The following is a 13,834-nucleotide window of genomic DNA, read 5'->3' on the forward strand; positions in this document are numbered from 1 at the left end:
ATGAGTATTCAATACACTAATATTCATAGAAATGCTGTCTTGTAATAGCAAACCATGTGAAAATAACCCAATGTCCTTCAATAAGAACATTCAATAAATTGAGGAATAGCCACACCACTGAATATTATAGTGATGAAAATTGAGATTAGAGTTACATGAAAAGAATTAGAGCTCAAATCTACACTATAGCCAAGCCTTAGAAATACTGAGTAAAAAAAAAAAATCAAGTCCCTTTAAACTATATACACTATGATGGCATTTTAGAAAGTCCCAAATCAGACAAAAAAACCCAATATATCATTTTAGAAAATGCATATATATGATAAAACTATTTTAAATAAAGTAATGAAGTGATAACGAAACCTAGGATGCTGACAACCTTTGGAGAGGAGGCAGAATGAGAAGGAAGAGGGGCACACGGATAGATTGGAGATTAGTGGCCATCTTTCAGTTCATCATGTGACTGGTAGATACATGTCTTAATTATTATGATGATTTATAACTTTTATACACTATGTATTTTATATATATCAGTCATTAAATAATAAAATTTAAATAACCAAAACCCACTTCGGTTCTTGAGAGGCAACTTAAAACATCAAAAGTTATGACTGATTCCTTTCCTCTTCCCTCCTCCTTTTTGCTAATATATTTCATGGCTCCATTTACGGTTTATCCACACTTGCCAGTCTTCCCAATGTCTTACTCCAAGAGCTCTGGCTTCGCCTCTGGTCCATGCTCCCAATCACCCACATCACTCGTTAAAGATTCAAAGGAAATAATATATATTAACTATCTGTGTGCTATGTATTTTTTCCCCTCATCAGACATGAAAATGTAAACTTAACTCCAAATCACCAAACTAGAGTGTAGCAGATTAAGATCTGACCCAAGTTTCACCTTCCTACTTGTATCCTGATATTAGTTTCTAACAACAATACACTAGTGCATAAAGCCCCACCTCATAGTCTTAAAAGTCTCTCTTGAAAACACACCCGGAGCTAATTCAAGATAGTGGGTTGAGCACTGTATTTACTTCCCTTCCCAGGCCAAATCCTATGGAAATGAGGGAATGATACATGCTTAAAGAAAGAATGAATTCAAAATCATGTTAGAAAATAAGAATGAATACAACAAGTAGAAGCAAAATAACTGAGGCATTCAAGAAAGTGAGAGAAACCTAATGGAAAAATTAGCAAAAGTTAACAATAGGCAATTCATGGAAGGCTAATAAACATATCCTTATTAATAATAAAATACAAAATAAAGCAGCAATGAGATAAGGATTCTATTATTTGATGTTTCTATTTGCTCTGGCTCATGATACCTTGTTTCCTTGTGTGTTCTTTAATTTTTGCCTGTGAACTCATGCCTTTTGAATTAGATCTTTCATAATCCCCTAAAGTCTGGATTTATGGATGTTATTCCAAAGAGGATCTTTGCTTCAGCCAAGTGCATCGGGATGTGACCAACCCAAGGCTATCCTAAAATAAGTTATTGGTTTGAGGTATTTTAGGGCATTACAAGTAATACAAATTTGTCTTAAACATTCATAAGAGGGATGGATCTATTTAGGAAATCTCTGGGGATATTTTCCAATCTCATTCCAGGGCCAAGGTAGAGAAAAGAAAGTTTTCTTTCTGCAGTACTGTTTTTCTTTAACTTCTAACAAATTTACCCTTAAATTGCAGGTATGGCACGCTGAGGCTGTAGCATTTTGCAGGAATCTCTTAGCAGACTCCACACATTGAACAGGCCCTAGACTTGGTCCAGGCTCTGTACATCCATCAAAATAGAAACCCAAGGCATCAGGTTTTAGCAGGTACCCTCAGGAAGAAAGCCAGCTTTGGTGTTCCTTGTCTTTTTAATTCCTGCTTTTGGGTCACACTTTTTTTTTTTTTTTTTTGGTCAACTAAGTGATATATTTCAAATGGTGTCTTTAATAATTTAACTAACATATTTAGTTGTTTTTCAGTATTCACATATTGAATGGCACCATAGTGCCAGAAATAAAAGTCTGTTTTTATTGGTTTTTATTTTGGTTAATCACCTTTCTAAAGGAATGTAGTATGATTCTTATTCATGGAGAACTCATAATCTAATAAGGGTATGTAAGAGTGAAACAAAATTTAAGCATATTGTAAGAATGACATCAAGGGAAGATGACACAGTGACACAGTATAGAATGCACTATGTATGGGAAGCATCAAATGTAGAAAATAAAAGTCCCCATTTAATTGATTAAATAGCAGTTAAATTCTGAATTAAATGAATTTGGGATTTGTAGAAAGAAAAGGTAACTAAAATAGCACCTTACGGAAAGGGGAGATTTTCTGTGTGAAGTATTGAAAAATGAGGCTGGTAAAAGGAAATTCAATAGTATCATACAGGTAAAGCATTTCGTGGGTTTCATAGAAAAGCTTTAATTCAATTCAAAGTAATAAACAATAAACTTTTAATGGGAGTGATGGTAGAAGCAGTAATAGTAAAAAAAAAAAAAATCATTTGAACCACTCTGAGCTGGAGAGAAGCAAGCAGAGGAAAGATATAAAGGGGTTTCTTCAGTCAGCATGAAAAAAAAATTAAAGGGCTGAACATAGCAAACCATAGATATGAAAACAAAACACAGATAAGAAAACAAGCAAAGTTTCGAGGAAAAATAGAATGTAAGAGTAGGAAGAGTTAGATTGGCAAAATAGCGTTCATAGGAATTCTACTGCAAGATGGCAGCGCCTATTTATATGGAAGATCTGGCTAAGAAACTAGGTTTCCATGTATTAAACTTCATATAGTCTTAGGCATCCAAGGAGAGTTTAACTAAGCTCTTTCAGGCCCCATTTTTTCCACCTGTGAAGTCACTGCACCTGCGCCCTCCTGACTGTACAGCATCTCTGTGGACAATCACATCTAAGATGCTTAACTAGCTCTCTAGGGGGATGTTCCTCAACCTACATATTCAGCTGAGAGCTCTTTATTACGCTCCATACCCACATATCCAATGGCTTCTTAGACCTCTTTTTTGAGAATTAGTGTTAAAGCAGTACCTCCATCTTTGAATAGCTAATAAGTGGAGTCATTACCTCTTTCCCTACACTGACTCCTATTCCTGTATCACATCTCTCCATAAATCACACCATCATTTCATCTGGCACAAGACTGGAAATCACCCTTGAACCCTCCTTTTTTCCTACTAACAAAATCTCATTAATGACCATGAACTGATGAGATTAACTCCTTAAGAATTCTGATTTGCCCTTCTCCTCTCTACCTCTACTGTCGCTGGCTTAGTTTAGGCTCATATTATGTGTCACTTGGGTTATTTCAATTGTTTGCTAATGGGACCCTGAATCTAGGTCCATGTGTCTTTAATCAATACTTCCCACTGCACCAACAGTGTGTCCTTCCAGCAACAGAAATCTGATCACATTACTCCTACCAGGCTTAAGTCTTCACCACCTTCCCCACTGACAGATGCTCATGATTCTCAAGTGAAAATATGGAAACTCCAGATGTGTTACTCCAGGAAGGCAAGGTCCTTTGGTCAAAAACCACTGCTGTTGTCAACCAGCATTATTGATAGGAATGGACCCCTTTAGTGTGTCTCAAGGAAAAGATCGATCACCCTATAGGAAAAGGCCAACCTAGATGTCCAAGGATGTCCACTTTCTGGGTCCTGACAACATCTCCAGTCTCATCTGTCTCAGTGCATACTCCTCTATTTCCCCCCAAAATGGGACTCTCCATGTATCCGAGTCCTAACTGCAGTTCCCCAAGGCTGCTAGGCTGCCTCGTGCATTCTGCTATTTGGTATTAGTTCTCTCCTTCCAGGATTCTCTTCTCCCACTTGTCTGTCTGACAAATGGCACTCATCTTTCAAGACTCATGTTAGATGTCCATGTAATCAAATCCAATTTTTTCCACAAAGCCTTCCCAAGTCTCCACTACCATGACGACTCCCTATCATGAGTACTTCTATCATTACACCAAGGGCATGTATTACTTTTACAGGTCTCTCTTTCCGCTAAGGAAACGTAGCTTCCTTAAGGGCAGGCTCTGTACCTTATCATGCTCTGAATCTTCGGCGCCCAGTACAGTGCCTGGTGTCTAGCCATGTTCAGAGAAGGCTTGTTCAGTGACTGAGAAATGTAAGGACTCAGATTTTCTGCATAAAGATACTCTAAAAACACATTTAAAAAAACTAGAGATATAGACCTGAATTTACCTTCATAGAAATGGCTGTTTCCACACATAAGCACATAGGAGCCAGAATTACTACAGTAATAAATGCATGCAATAAACACCATCTGATATATTCTTACATATTTTAAATTCTCTTTATCTTTTAATAATGCTACAATGATATGGTCAATTCTGCAAAGCCTAATAAAGAGTACATATTCAGGAAATATTAATTTGAAATAAATTGCTCTGGTTTGATATTTTGTGACAAAGAATTGATGCTGTATGTAAAATAGTTTGTTTCTGAAATAAAAAAAAAAAAACTTCTGGGATTCTCTTTTATACTTAACTATATTCATACCAAGAAAAAAATCAGGACTCAAATTTATCAGTCTCTAGAAATTTCAGATTATCAAAAAATAAACACATACATATATAAAAACAGACAGTCACCAAATTTCTTACATCTAAACTGTGTTACTGGAGGTCCAAGTTAAAGCTAGAGAAGATGTATTTCGCTGACAAAAAATTTTAGGCCTTCGTAATAGAGTCAGAATCTTAATAACAAGGATTTCACTTTAGTGACATTCAAGATTTTACACTATATTTTTAACACATCAGACACAGCTACAATTATATTTATGTTAGAGCTGCAGTTTGTCAAGTGTCTTATTAGAGTGTTCTAAATGTTCGTCTGGGTAAATTTTGGTTTATTAAACAACTATAAGTTGTCAGTCACTGTAAATGGATTTACTTGGTGAGTCGTATAATAAATACCACACTAATTGGGTAGAGACTTTTTAAAAAATAGAAGTTAGTCACCCTTAAGTAGGCCTATTTCCACTTAAAATTGACAGGAATAATCTCGTGATGAAAAGGCAGAGAATGGATATCAAGGAAGAAGGGTGTGGGGGAAGTTCTGAAATTACACCTTTGTGGAGAAAAAAAGAACCAAAAAAGAGAAGGAAATCCAGTGCAGTAAGACTAGTGAATGTTGGTTCCTTAGTGAAGAGGCACAGAGAGCTTCTGGAATGCCACAACCTCCCTTGAGCCCACACAGGTTTGGTTAGAGTCACAACTACTGCATTTGACCTTTTACACACAGGTAGAAAGTGACATGATGACCCTTCGGAGGCAGCTTCATTGGCCCTGGGAGGATGTCCTGGAGAGCTGGCGTCTGGGGGGATGGCAGCCATTTGGAAGGTCACACAGAGCTCAGCAGGGGTGTTCCAGTCCACCACTGCTGGTACAGGGATGAGCTTAGGGGTCCACTAATCAACTCTTTTTTTTCTAATGGTTACGTGCATTTCAAGTGCATGTGGAAAAGCAGAACTAGCACAGCAAATCCATGGTTTTGTGGGTGTTATGACTTGGGATGAGGCTGAGTTAAAAAAAGTAGTGGATTTAAAATTGTTTTTTAAACATATTACGTAAATAAGGATACAAGTGAAAGGCAGTTAAGGCAAACATACTAAAGGTGTTCTGCCAAGTACTAAAGTCAGAAAAACACTGGTATAAACTAATGAAGAAGTAACTGCTTTCAGATTTGTGACAGTGCATTTCTGGGGTCTCTAAGTCAGGAATTGGGTAACATGAATCTAAATCCACCAAACAAATGGTCTGAACGTCTGGATCACATCAAGAGTGCTTTGGTCTTGGAATGTAAGTGACTTGGAACAGAAACTCAGAAATATCACCAAGAAAATTCCCATAGACTGCCCTTGATTATATGGCTGAGAAATAAAAGCTGATGACCAAACTCATATGTAGCATAAAAGGTACTTACTTTCCTTTTTTAATTGTGTTCCTGCCAAGCAATGGCTCAAGGACTGGGTCGATCGTTTCCTCAAGGTTTTCAATTAAGACGACATCTCCAAAGGCCAAAGCAGTTTCAATGTCATTCAAAAACCTTAAAATTCAGTCAGAAGAAAAATAACATAAAGAAGCACAGAGAAAATATTTAAAATTACTTATATTAAATTATATTGAATTTAATATGCTTTAAATGGTACAAACTAACTTAAGGAAATACTATTTTATAAAGTAGTATTCTTTGACTAGAATACATGGAAATTAAAGATTAGATTCTGAGATAAATTTCATAATTATATTTTCTAAGTGAAATTCAATAGTATGAACTAAGAAGTTTATGTGTAATTTACTCACTTTTGACAATGATTATGGTTGAAATAAATGTAATTTGCCCAAACATCATAAATTTATTCTATAGGTCCTCTTTGGTTAAAAAATTCAAATGTTACTAAATGCCTTGTGGTTTTTTAATCAAATTTTCATTTTTAGATTCACTTTTAGATTCGATCATTTAAGGCAGTAAACTATCATTTTATTTCATTCTCCCTCTCCAAAAGTAGTCTCTCCCCTTCAAAAATAATTTTCTCCAAGCATTCAGATAAGCAAGGCAGATCATTTATCTGCACAACTGCAGACATTTCTTATTTCATTTTACACATCAAAAGACGATGAGGGGCTGAAATGAAATATCAGGAAGTCTAAAATTATTTATTCAACATTTACTGAAGACCAGCTACATATGAGACAGCTTTCCACTTACCAGCCAACATTGTCATGTGGACCCAGTGACAGAAAAATCTCAGAGCAGATTTGGTTCTCAAAAGCGACATGTGAAGCCTGCCTAAGAATTATCTCAGACACTCAACGCTGGGACTTGAGCCATGTTAAAACCCTACTGTAGGCCAAATACATATTTAGGAATAAGACTGTAAACATCATTAAGCATGTAGGTGCAGGTGACAATTCTTGTGTTACCATATGCCAAATGCCCTACAGAGGGTTATAATACATCATGTTTCCATTCTTTGCCTTAGGAAATTTTTCCTCTCATGTTCAGTGTTTGTTCTAACCTTCCTTCTAACTTCTTCAGGTAAGTGGATGCTGCCTGACATATATGCCCTTTGACAGAGATACTTAATGTGAAATGTAAGCAGGCAGATAAACAAGCTGTACTCAACTGTCACATTTCAAAGTAGCAGAGAGTTCTAAGAAATGCCAGGACTTGGTAAAAATCAGAACCCTTTCCAGCAGCTCAACTGAAAGTCAACCCTTCAGATTTCACGTACCCTTTCTGGCCCAAGCGTGTGACTCTCAGGGCTGTTCCATACTTATTCTTGATCCACTTAATTCCTTGCTGCTGAGGATCTATCATCAGGGGCCAGCGCTCGCAGTGGGTGAGGATCGCGGCGTTCTCGGTTGACATTCTGTCACTGGGCAGTCCTTTGTTATTCCAGGCGGCGACTGTGGCATCATCTGTCAGCATAGTCATCACGTCCAGCCCTTCGGTTATGGGGATGTAGACCTTTAAAATCAGAGTCAAAGGCAATCAACTGGCAGTGTGGTGGAACAGAAGACTCAACACGACAGCTGAGAAAACAAGAGACCAAGGGCAAGAGACCACATGCAAGTTCTCCGCTAACTCTCCAGACCCAAAGAAAATTCTCATCAGGAAATACGATGAGACTCCATAAACCTGGCATTTACATCGCAGAATTTCTGTCAGCTGCAGCATTCAACATCTGGTTTGTTACCGCATCCATCTAGCTTCAAGCGACTCCACATACCTACAACCACCCCAACAAGGTGAGAGTGAATTTAGACTCCAGGAAGTATGACAGGACAACAGAAGTGTTATTTGCCCGATGGAGTAATTACCCCACATAAGCAATGATGAAATGCACCCTCTTGTGTGAGCATTTCATCTTTTTCTACAGGTCAGCACTACAAAAAGATAACGTTTTCTGGGGCGGGGGTTAATGGCATGCGTTCAGTCTCCTGTAACTCCATCAGCTCGCACCCGAGGAACTAAGATCACAGCCTCTCCTTTCAGAGTGAACTGAAACTGTCTACACTGCGATGGCGGAGAGAAGCATTACAAAGTGGGGAGTTGTCTCCATTAAAAGAGAGAGAAGGAGAACTCTAGTTTAAAGATAAGGATCAGTTCTTTACCAAAATTGATTGATTTTGCAAAAAACAAATAAAAACAAACAAACAAACAAAACCTCAAGGTTGTAGAAAGGAACTTATGAAGGAATTTATTCGATCTGTCATCCATCATCATACATTTATTGAGCACCTCCTGCATATGAAACGCTGTCTGGAGATACCACGATCAGCAAGATGAATAAGGAGCTAGTCCCCTGGCTGTGTAGGGGGTGGAACGTGGACACCTGATGGAGTAGGCAGGGGAAGCTATAGCAGCAGCTGGATTTCTTGGTTGGCGCAGAGCTTCAGCACACAAAATGCTGGAAGAAGCCCGACAGTAAAGCCAGCATGCAATTTGATGTTAATATAGGAGACGCAGCACAATATTCCTACTGTCCCTGGCAATGTTATCGTACAAATGAATCAAACTCTACCTCCCAGTGATAGGAACAAGGAGCCCTGGTATCTGACTCAACCAGCAAGTTATTCAGAATATGCATCCTCTTATTAGCAAAAGCTCTGTGTCTTTAATTCCTTAGCTTCTACTTAATACAAGCAACTTGAAATAACGAGATAAAATAACTTTAATTTCTGATTCTATAAGGAGTAACAGAAGGTACACATGTAGATCTTGTGTCTGAATTCAATAGTGTGAATTGTTTGAGCACCAACTGTGTGCAGGGTGGAGCACAGGGGATCAAAGTCCCCGTTTGTTAACAGCCACTTTAGTCAGGGAAATAAAGCAGGCAACTCACATTAAAGAATATGATAAATATTGTAAAATACTTAGAGACTTAAATTTTTAGAAGTGAAGTTTAGGGTATTTTCTTTATCATATTAAATTCAAATAAGTAGTTGTGTGACTACATGCAGAAATTTTTTCATCAAAAATTATTTTGATGGTTACAGTACAGTTACCACTTTTATAATAAATTTTAACCTTGGTTTAGACTAGGGGAAATAAATCTCAATTCATATGTATCTTCTTTAAAATCCACTCTTCTTTGCAGAACTCCTTGAAGGAGTCTGCAGAAAAGAACATGAGTGTGGAAACCAAGTGCAAAGAGGAAGCCCTTGACACCCAAAGTCAGCCTCCCAAGTCAGCACGAATCCATCCCACAGCTTAAGCAGTGTCAGCACGTCAGTCAGGATGGAGCTGGGGCAAAAAAGGAAGGAGCCTCCCCGCTGGTTTTCTCAAAGCTTTTAGGAAAGAGAAAAGAGCAGACTGGAAACACATACCCTGAGCCAAGTCAGACTCATCCTAACACCAAATGTACATCAGAATCCACTGAGACCTGACCTAGTGGCACATTCCAAAGGAAAAAAGGGAACTTCTGATGAGGTAAGACTCCCAGTTTCTCCTAATATGATGGTAACAAAACAGCCACTATTGATAGGGCTTTAAGTGTTTACAAAATTTACTCATAAACATTCACTCTGTTCCTTATCTCATTTAACTCCCATAGGAGTTCTGCAAAGTAAGTATCTCTCTCTTTCCCCCTTAGGACACTAAGGCTTTGAAAGGTTAACAACATGCCTAATAACTCTATGTATTTGTTCTGTCTCTAAACTGCTAGGTGAGGTTAATGAGCAGAGCACAAATGCCTCCTTGAACTTGCCCACGTCTTCATCGGTCTGCTCAGGAGACGATAACTTTGGATGGAAACAATTTTGGACAACAATTTTACTTGGACCCTCAAGACCACGTATACCCAACCGTCCCTGTCCTTTTCAGGTACCACCGTGCTACTCTGTTTCTCCCCCTGCCATCCTCCAAACTCCGGCCCCTACTGTTGTGCTTTCTGACAACACTTCCCACATGCCCGTCAGTGTCCTAGTCCTGGTGGGACCAAATTCTCTTGTTCCGTCTGCCTGCTTGTCCTAACTAAAACCCAGCTCTTCCCTACGGCAGGGGCTCTCAACCCCAAGCTGTATATTAGAATCACAGGAGAGCTTTCAAAGCTGCCACCCGGACTCTAATGATTCAACTTCAACTGGCATCATATGTTTTCACTCCCACAAGATTTAAACATGAAGCTGGAGTCCAAGAACCACTGCCCTAGGGTCTCATTTCACTTGAGGGCTTTCTTAAGTAGACAGTTCATTCTCTTAATACTCTCATTACTGAAAAAAAAAAAGTCTGTGGGAAAGAGCTGTCATTCTTCTTACTTCCCTGCAGATCATTCCAAGACCACAGCTCCTCCAACCTTAAGGAAAAAATGCCACCTTTGAGGCCCATGGAGTCCAGCTATACAATCTCCCATGTGTCCTCCTCATATTAACTAGCTATTGATCCTCTCACTTTCTAAGTTTAGCTGTTGACCTCTGATAACCTCAGTGCTCATGGAGACAACGAATCCACTCTCCAACCCTGATAACCTTCATGCCAAAGCACTATATTTCCTTTCCACCCTAGCCTTATGGGGGAAGAGGTGGAAGGGGAGAAAACAACAGAACCAGCTGGGAAGATTATACACCAGCCCCATACCAGCCACACACCCCACCCACAATGATGTTGGTATGTCTTGGTTGCATATTATACTATCTCCTCCTTTAGATGAGAAATGCTGCCCCAGACCCTGTAATAAGCTGAAAGAATTTCACTAGTGAAACCTAAACTTTTAATACCCAATTCTTTAACCATGATTCTCTCTACCTCTCTCATACCTTTCAACATAACACTCTTACTAACAGCATTAAGACATCTAGTCCTTTACCCACCATGTATTTTTTATTGTGGCAAAACACACATAAAACTTGTCATTTTAATCTTCGAAAAGTGTACAGTTCAGTGATGTTAAGTGCATTCACGTTGTTGTGCAATCATCACCACCTTCCATCTGCAGAATCTTTTCATCTTCCCAAACTGACACTCCATACCCGTTATACAGTAATTCCTCATTTCCCTGGCCCCGCCCCCAGCAACTACCATTGTACTTTCCGGTTCTATGAATCTGACTATTCTAGGTACCTCATATACGTAGAATGAAATAAAATATCTGTCCTTTTATGACTGGCTTATTTCACTTAGCATAGCATCTACAAGGTTCATCCATGTTGTAGCTTGTGTCAGAGTTTCCTTCCTTTTTAAGACTGAATAACGTTTCACTGTATGTATATGCCATGTTTTCTTTATCCATTCATCGGCTGATGGATATTTGGATTTCTTCACCTATTGTGAATAATGCTGCTATGAACAAATATACAAATAACTGTTTGAGTCCCTGCTTTTCCTGCGTTTGGGTAGTAGATTCCAGAAAGAGAAACTGTAGGATGAGGATACGATGTGATATGATAATTCTACATTTATTTTTTTGAGAAACCCTACCATACTTTGAATCACTAACTTCTAGCTACTCCCACTTCTCTATCCAACCTACATAGAGTCTTCCATTCCTTAACTGCTCTTCTGACTGTCACATGACCTTCCCTGCCTTTTCCTCCTGGCTCACCTGCATGTATAGCTTGTACCCTGGGTGGACTTGACATTCTCTGTCCTTTCTTTTTGCTGCCAGACTGTGACTATTGCTGCCAAAAGCTTTATTACTATGACTACAAATGTAGATTTTTCCAAATTCATCCTTGATTTCTCAAAGTTGCTTGGAAACACTTAACATCTACTCTCCGACTGCCTTCAATGGGTATTTCTGATGTTTCTACCAGTCTCTTCACAAATGTTCTCCGAGTCTCAATTTTCTTATCTTTGGCCAAGTAGCACTGCATCTTCCTGCTTCCCCGAGAGGAGAAAGCCCAACAGTGACCACTGTGTCAGCCTTCTTTCTATCTGCATCTCTGCCTGGGTCCACTGTGTCTCCTTCCCTCCCGCCTACGTTGGAGGAGTCTTGCTTCTTCTATCTGAGGCTCATTCCATTTTCCTTCCTCCATATTCTGAAGCCCATCTCTTCTTCCCAGTTCCTGATGGATCGACCTCTTCACCCTTTTATCATCAGCATTTCCTTTTCCATTTCTTCTCCAGAAGCATAGAAACATGCTCTAGTCTCATTCATACTGAAAAAATAAACCCTTCACTTAGCTTCATGTCCCTCACTCAGTACTTCTGTTTATCTCCTTCCCTTCACAGGCCAATTCCTACAAGAACAATCTGTCCTTTCTGCCTACTTCCTCACTTCCTAGGTAACTCGGGGACAACTGGCTTCTGGCTCATTACACCCTCGTGGTCACAAGAGACCTTCACATTTCCAAATCTGAGGACACTTTCAGTTGTTAGTTCTTTTCTCACTTGACTCTGTGGCTTTGGCATGACTGACTGTTCCTGTTTACATGCTTACCTCCTATGACACCACTCTAGCCTGGGGTTTCTCCCATCTCTGCTCATTGCTCATCCTCCTCTACTCCCTGTTTACATGTCAGCACTGACTCAGGTCACTTCACTCGAAACCTCTTGCTGAGATGATCTCACCACATCCTAGAGTTCCAAGGACCTACACTCACATTGATGCCTCCCAAATCTGACTCCCACCCAATAATGCTCTTATCCTGCTCTCTGCTGGTTATTGACACCTGAATGTTTCAGAGATACCTCAGTGTTCCTAAAACCAAACCCGTTATCTTTTTCCCCAAACTTATTTTAATCAGAGGGAGTAGCACCATCATATCCATACTTTCTCCCCATCAATCCACTGCATTGTTTCATCAACTCTTCCTCCATGCCGCCTCTGGAGTCACCCCTCTTCCATGTCCACTGTCATTACCTTGTTCAGTTCATTGTCTTCTGAATTACCATTCTAAGAGACAGCCTCAATTGTCAACAATTGTCTCTTCCCCTGCAAGTCACTGTTTCCTCTGTGGCCAACGTGAGCTTTCAAATTAGTAATTCTGACCACGTCACAGATCTGCTTAAAATCCTTCAGTAACTCCTCGTGCTTAGGAAAAAGTTCCAACTTCTTTTCTTAGTTAACTATATGAGGGTTATAATATGGCCCCTAATTCTGTAATGTTCATCTATATTGTCCAGTTCATAATTATGAATCATTCATTTACATTTTAAGTAATTTATGCTTATTAAGTTATTAATGCTTAAATCAGTTGAAACTCTTTTTATTTTCCATGAAGCCGTGAAGGAGAGTCCTAACTGTATTTTGCCCAAATGGTTGATCAGTTGTTCTATCACCATTTATTGAATAATCCATCACTTCTCCCATGGATATGCAATGTACATTTAAGCATATATTCATTTATTTAAAAGTACAGATTAATAGTCTGGTAGTTCCTCAAAAGATTAAACATAGAGTTACCATCCAGCCCAGAAAATGCCACTCTTGCTTATTTACCAAAGAGACATGAAACATGTCCACACAAACTTGTACATGAATAATTCAAATGTTCATAGCTGCATTATTAATACTAATCAAACAGTAGAAACAACCCAAACGCCCATCAACTGCCCATTTATCCAACATTTATGAATGGATAAATGAAATGTGGGATATCCATGTAAGGAATATTAGTCATAAAAAGGAATGAAATATTGATACAAGTTACATCATGGATCAACCTTGTAAACATGCTAAGTGAAAGAAGTCAGTCACAAAATACCACAGATCTTCTGAGTTCATTCATATGAAACGTTTACAATAGGCAAATCTATAGAGACATAAAATAGATTAGTGGCTGTCTAAGCCCAGTAAGGATGGGGTGATTGGGGTTATAGCTAATGGATGTAGGGTTTATATGAGGG

General features: G+C 38.9%; 1 protein-coding gene across 1 annotated transcript in view; it reads right to left on the minus strand.

Annotated features, from left to right (window-relative positions):
• Nucleotides 1-13,834, minus strand: part of DNAH11 (dynein axonemal heavy chain 11) — a 280,424-nt gene that overhangs the window by 56,774 nt on the left and 209,816 nt on the right. The window contains exons 64-65 of the mRNA XM_031455028.2: nucleotides 7,278-7,513; nucleotides 5,966-6,088 (exon numbers count right to left, since the gene is read on the minus strand). Of these exons, the coding sequence (XP_031310888.2) occupies nucleotides 5,966-6,088; nucleotides 7,278-7,513 (359 nt within the window). The remainder of the gene's footprint in view (nucleotides 1-5,965; nucleotides 6,089-7,277; nucleotides 7,514-13,834) is intronic.

Source organism: Camelus dromedarius, chromosome 7 (genome assembly GCF_036321535.1).
Source record: "Camelus dromedarius isolate mCamDro1 chromosome 7, mCamDro1.pat, whole genome shotgun sequence".
Taxonomy (NCBI): Eukaryota; Metazoa; Chordata; class Mammalia; order Artiodactyla; family Camelidae; genus Camelus; species Camelus dromedarius.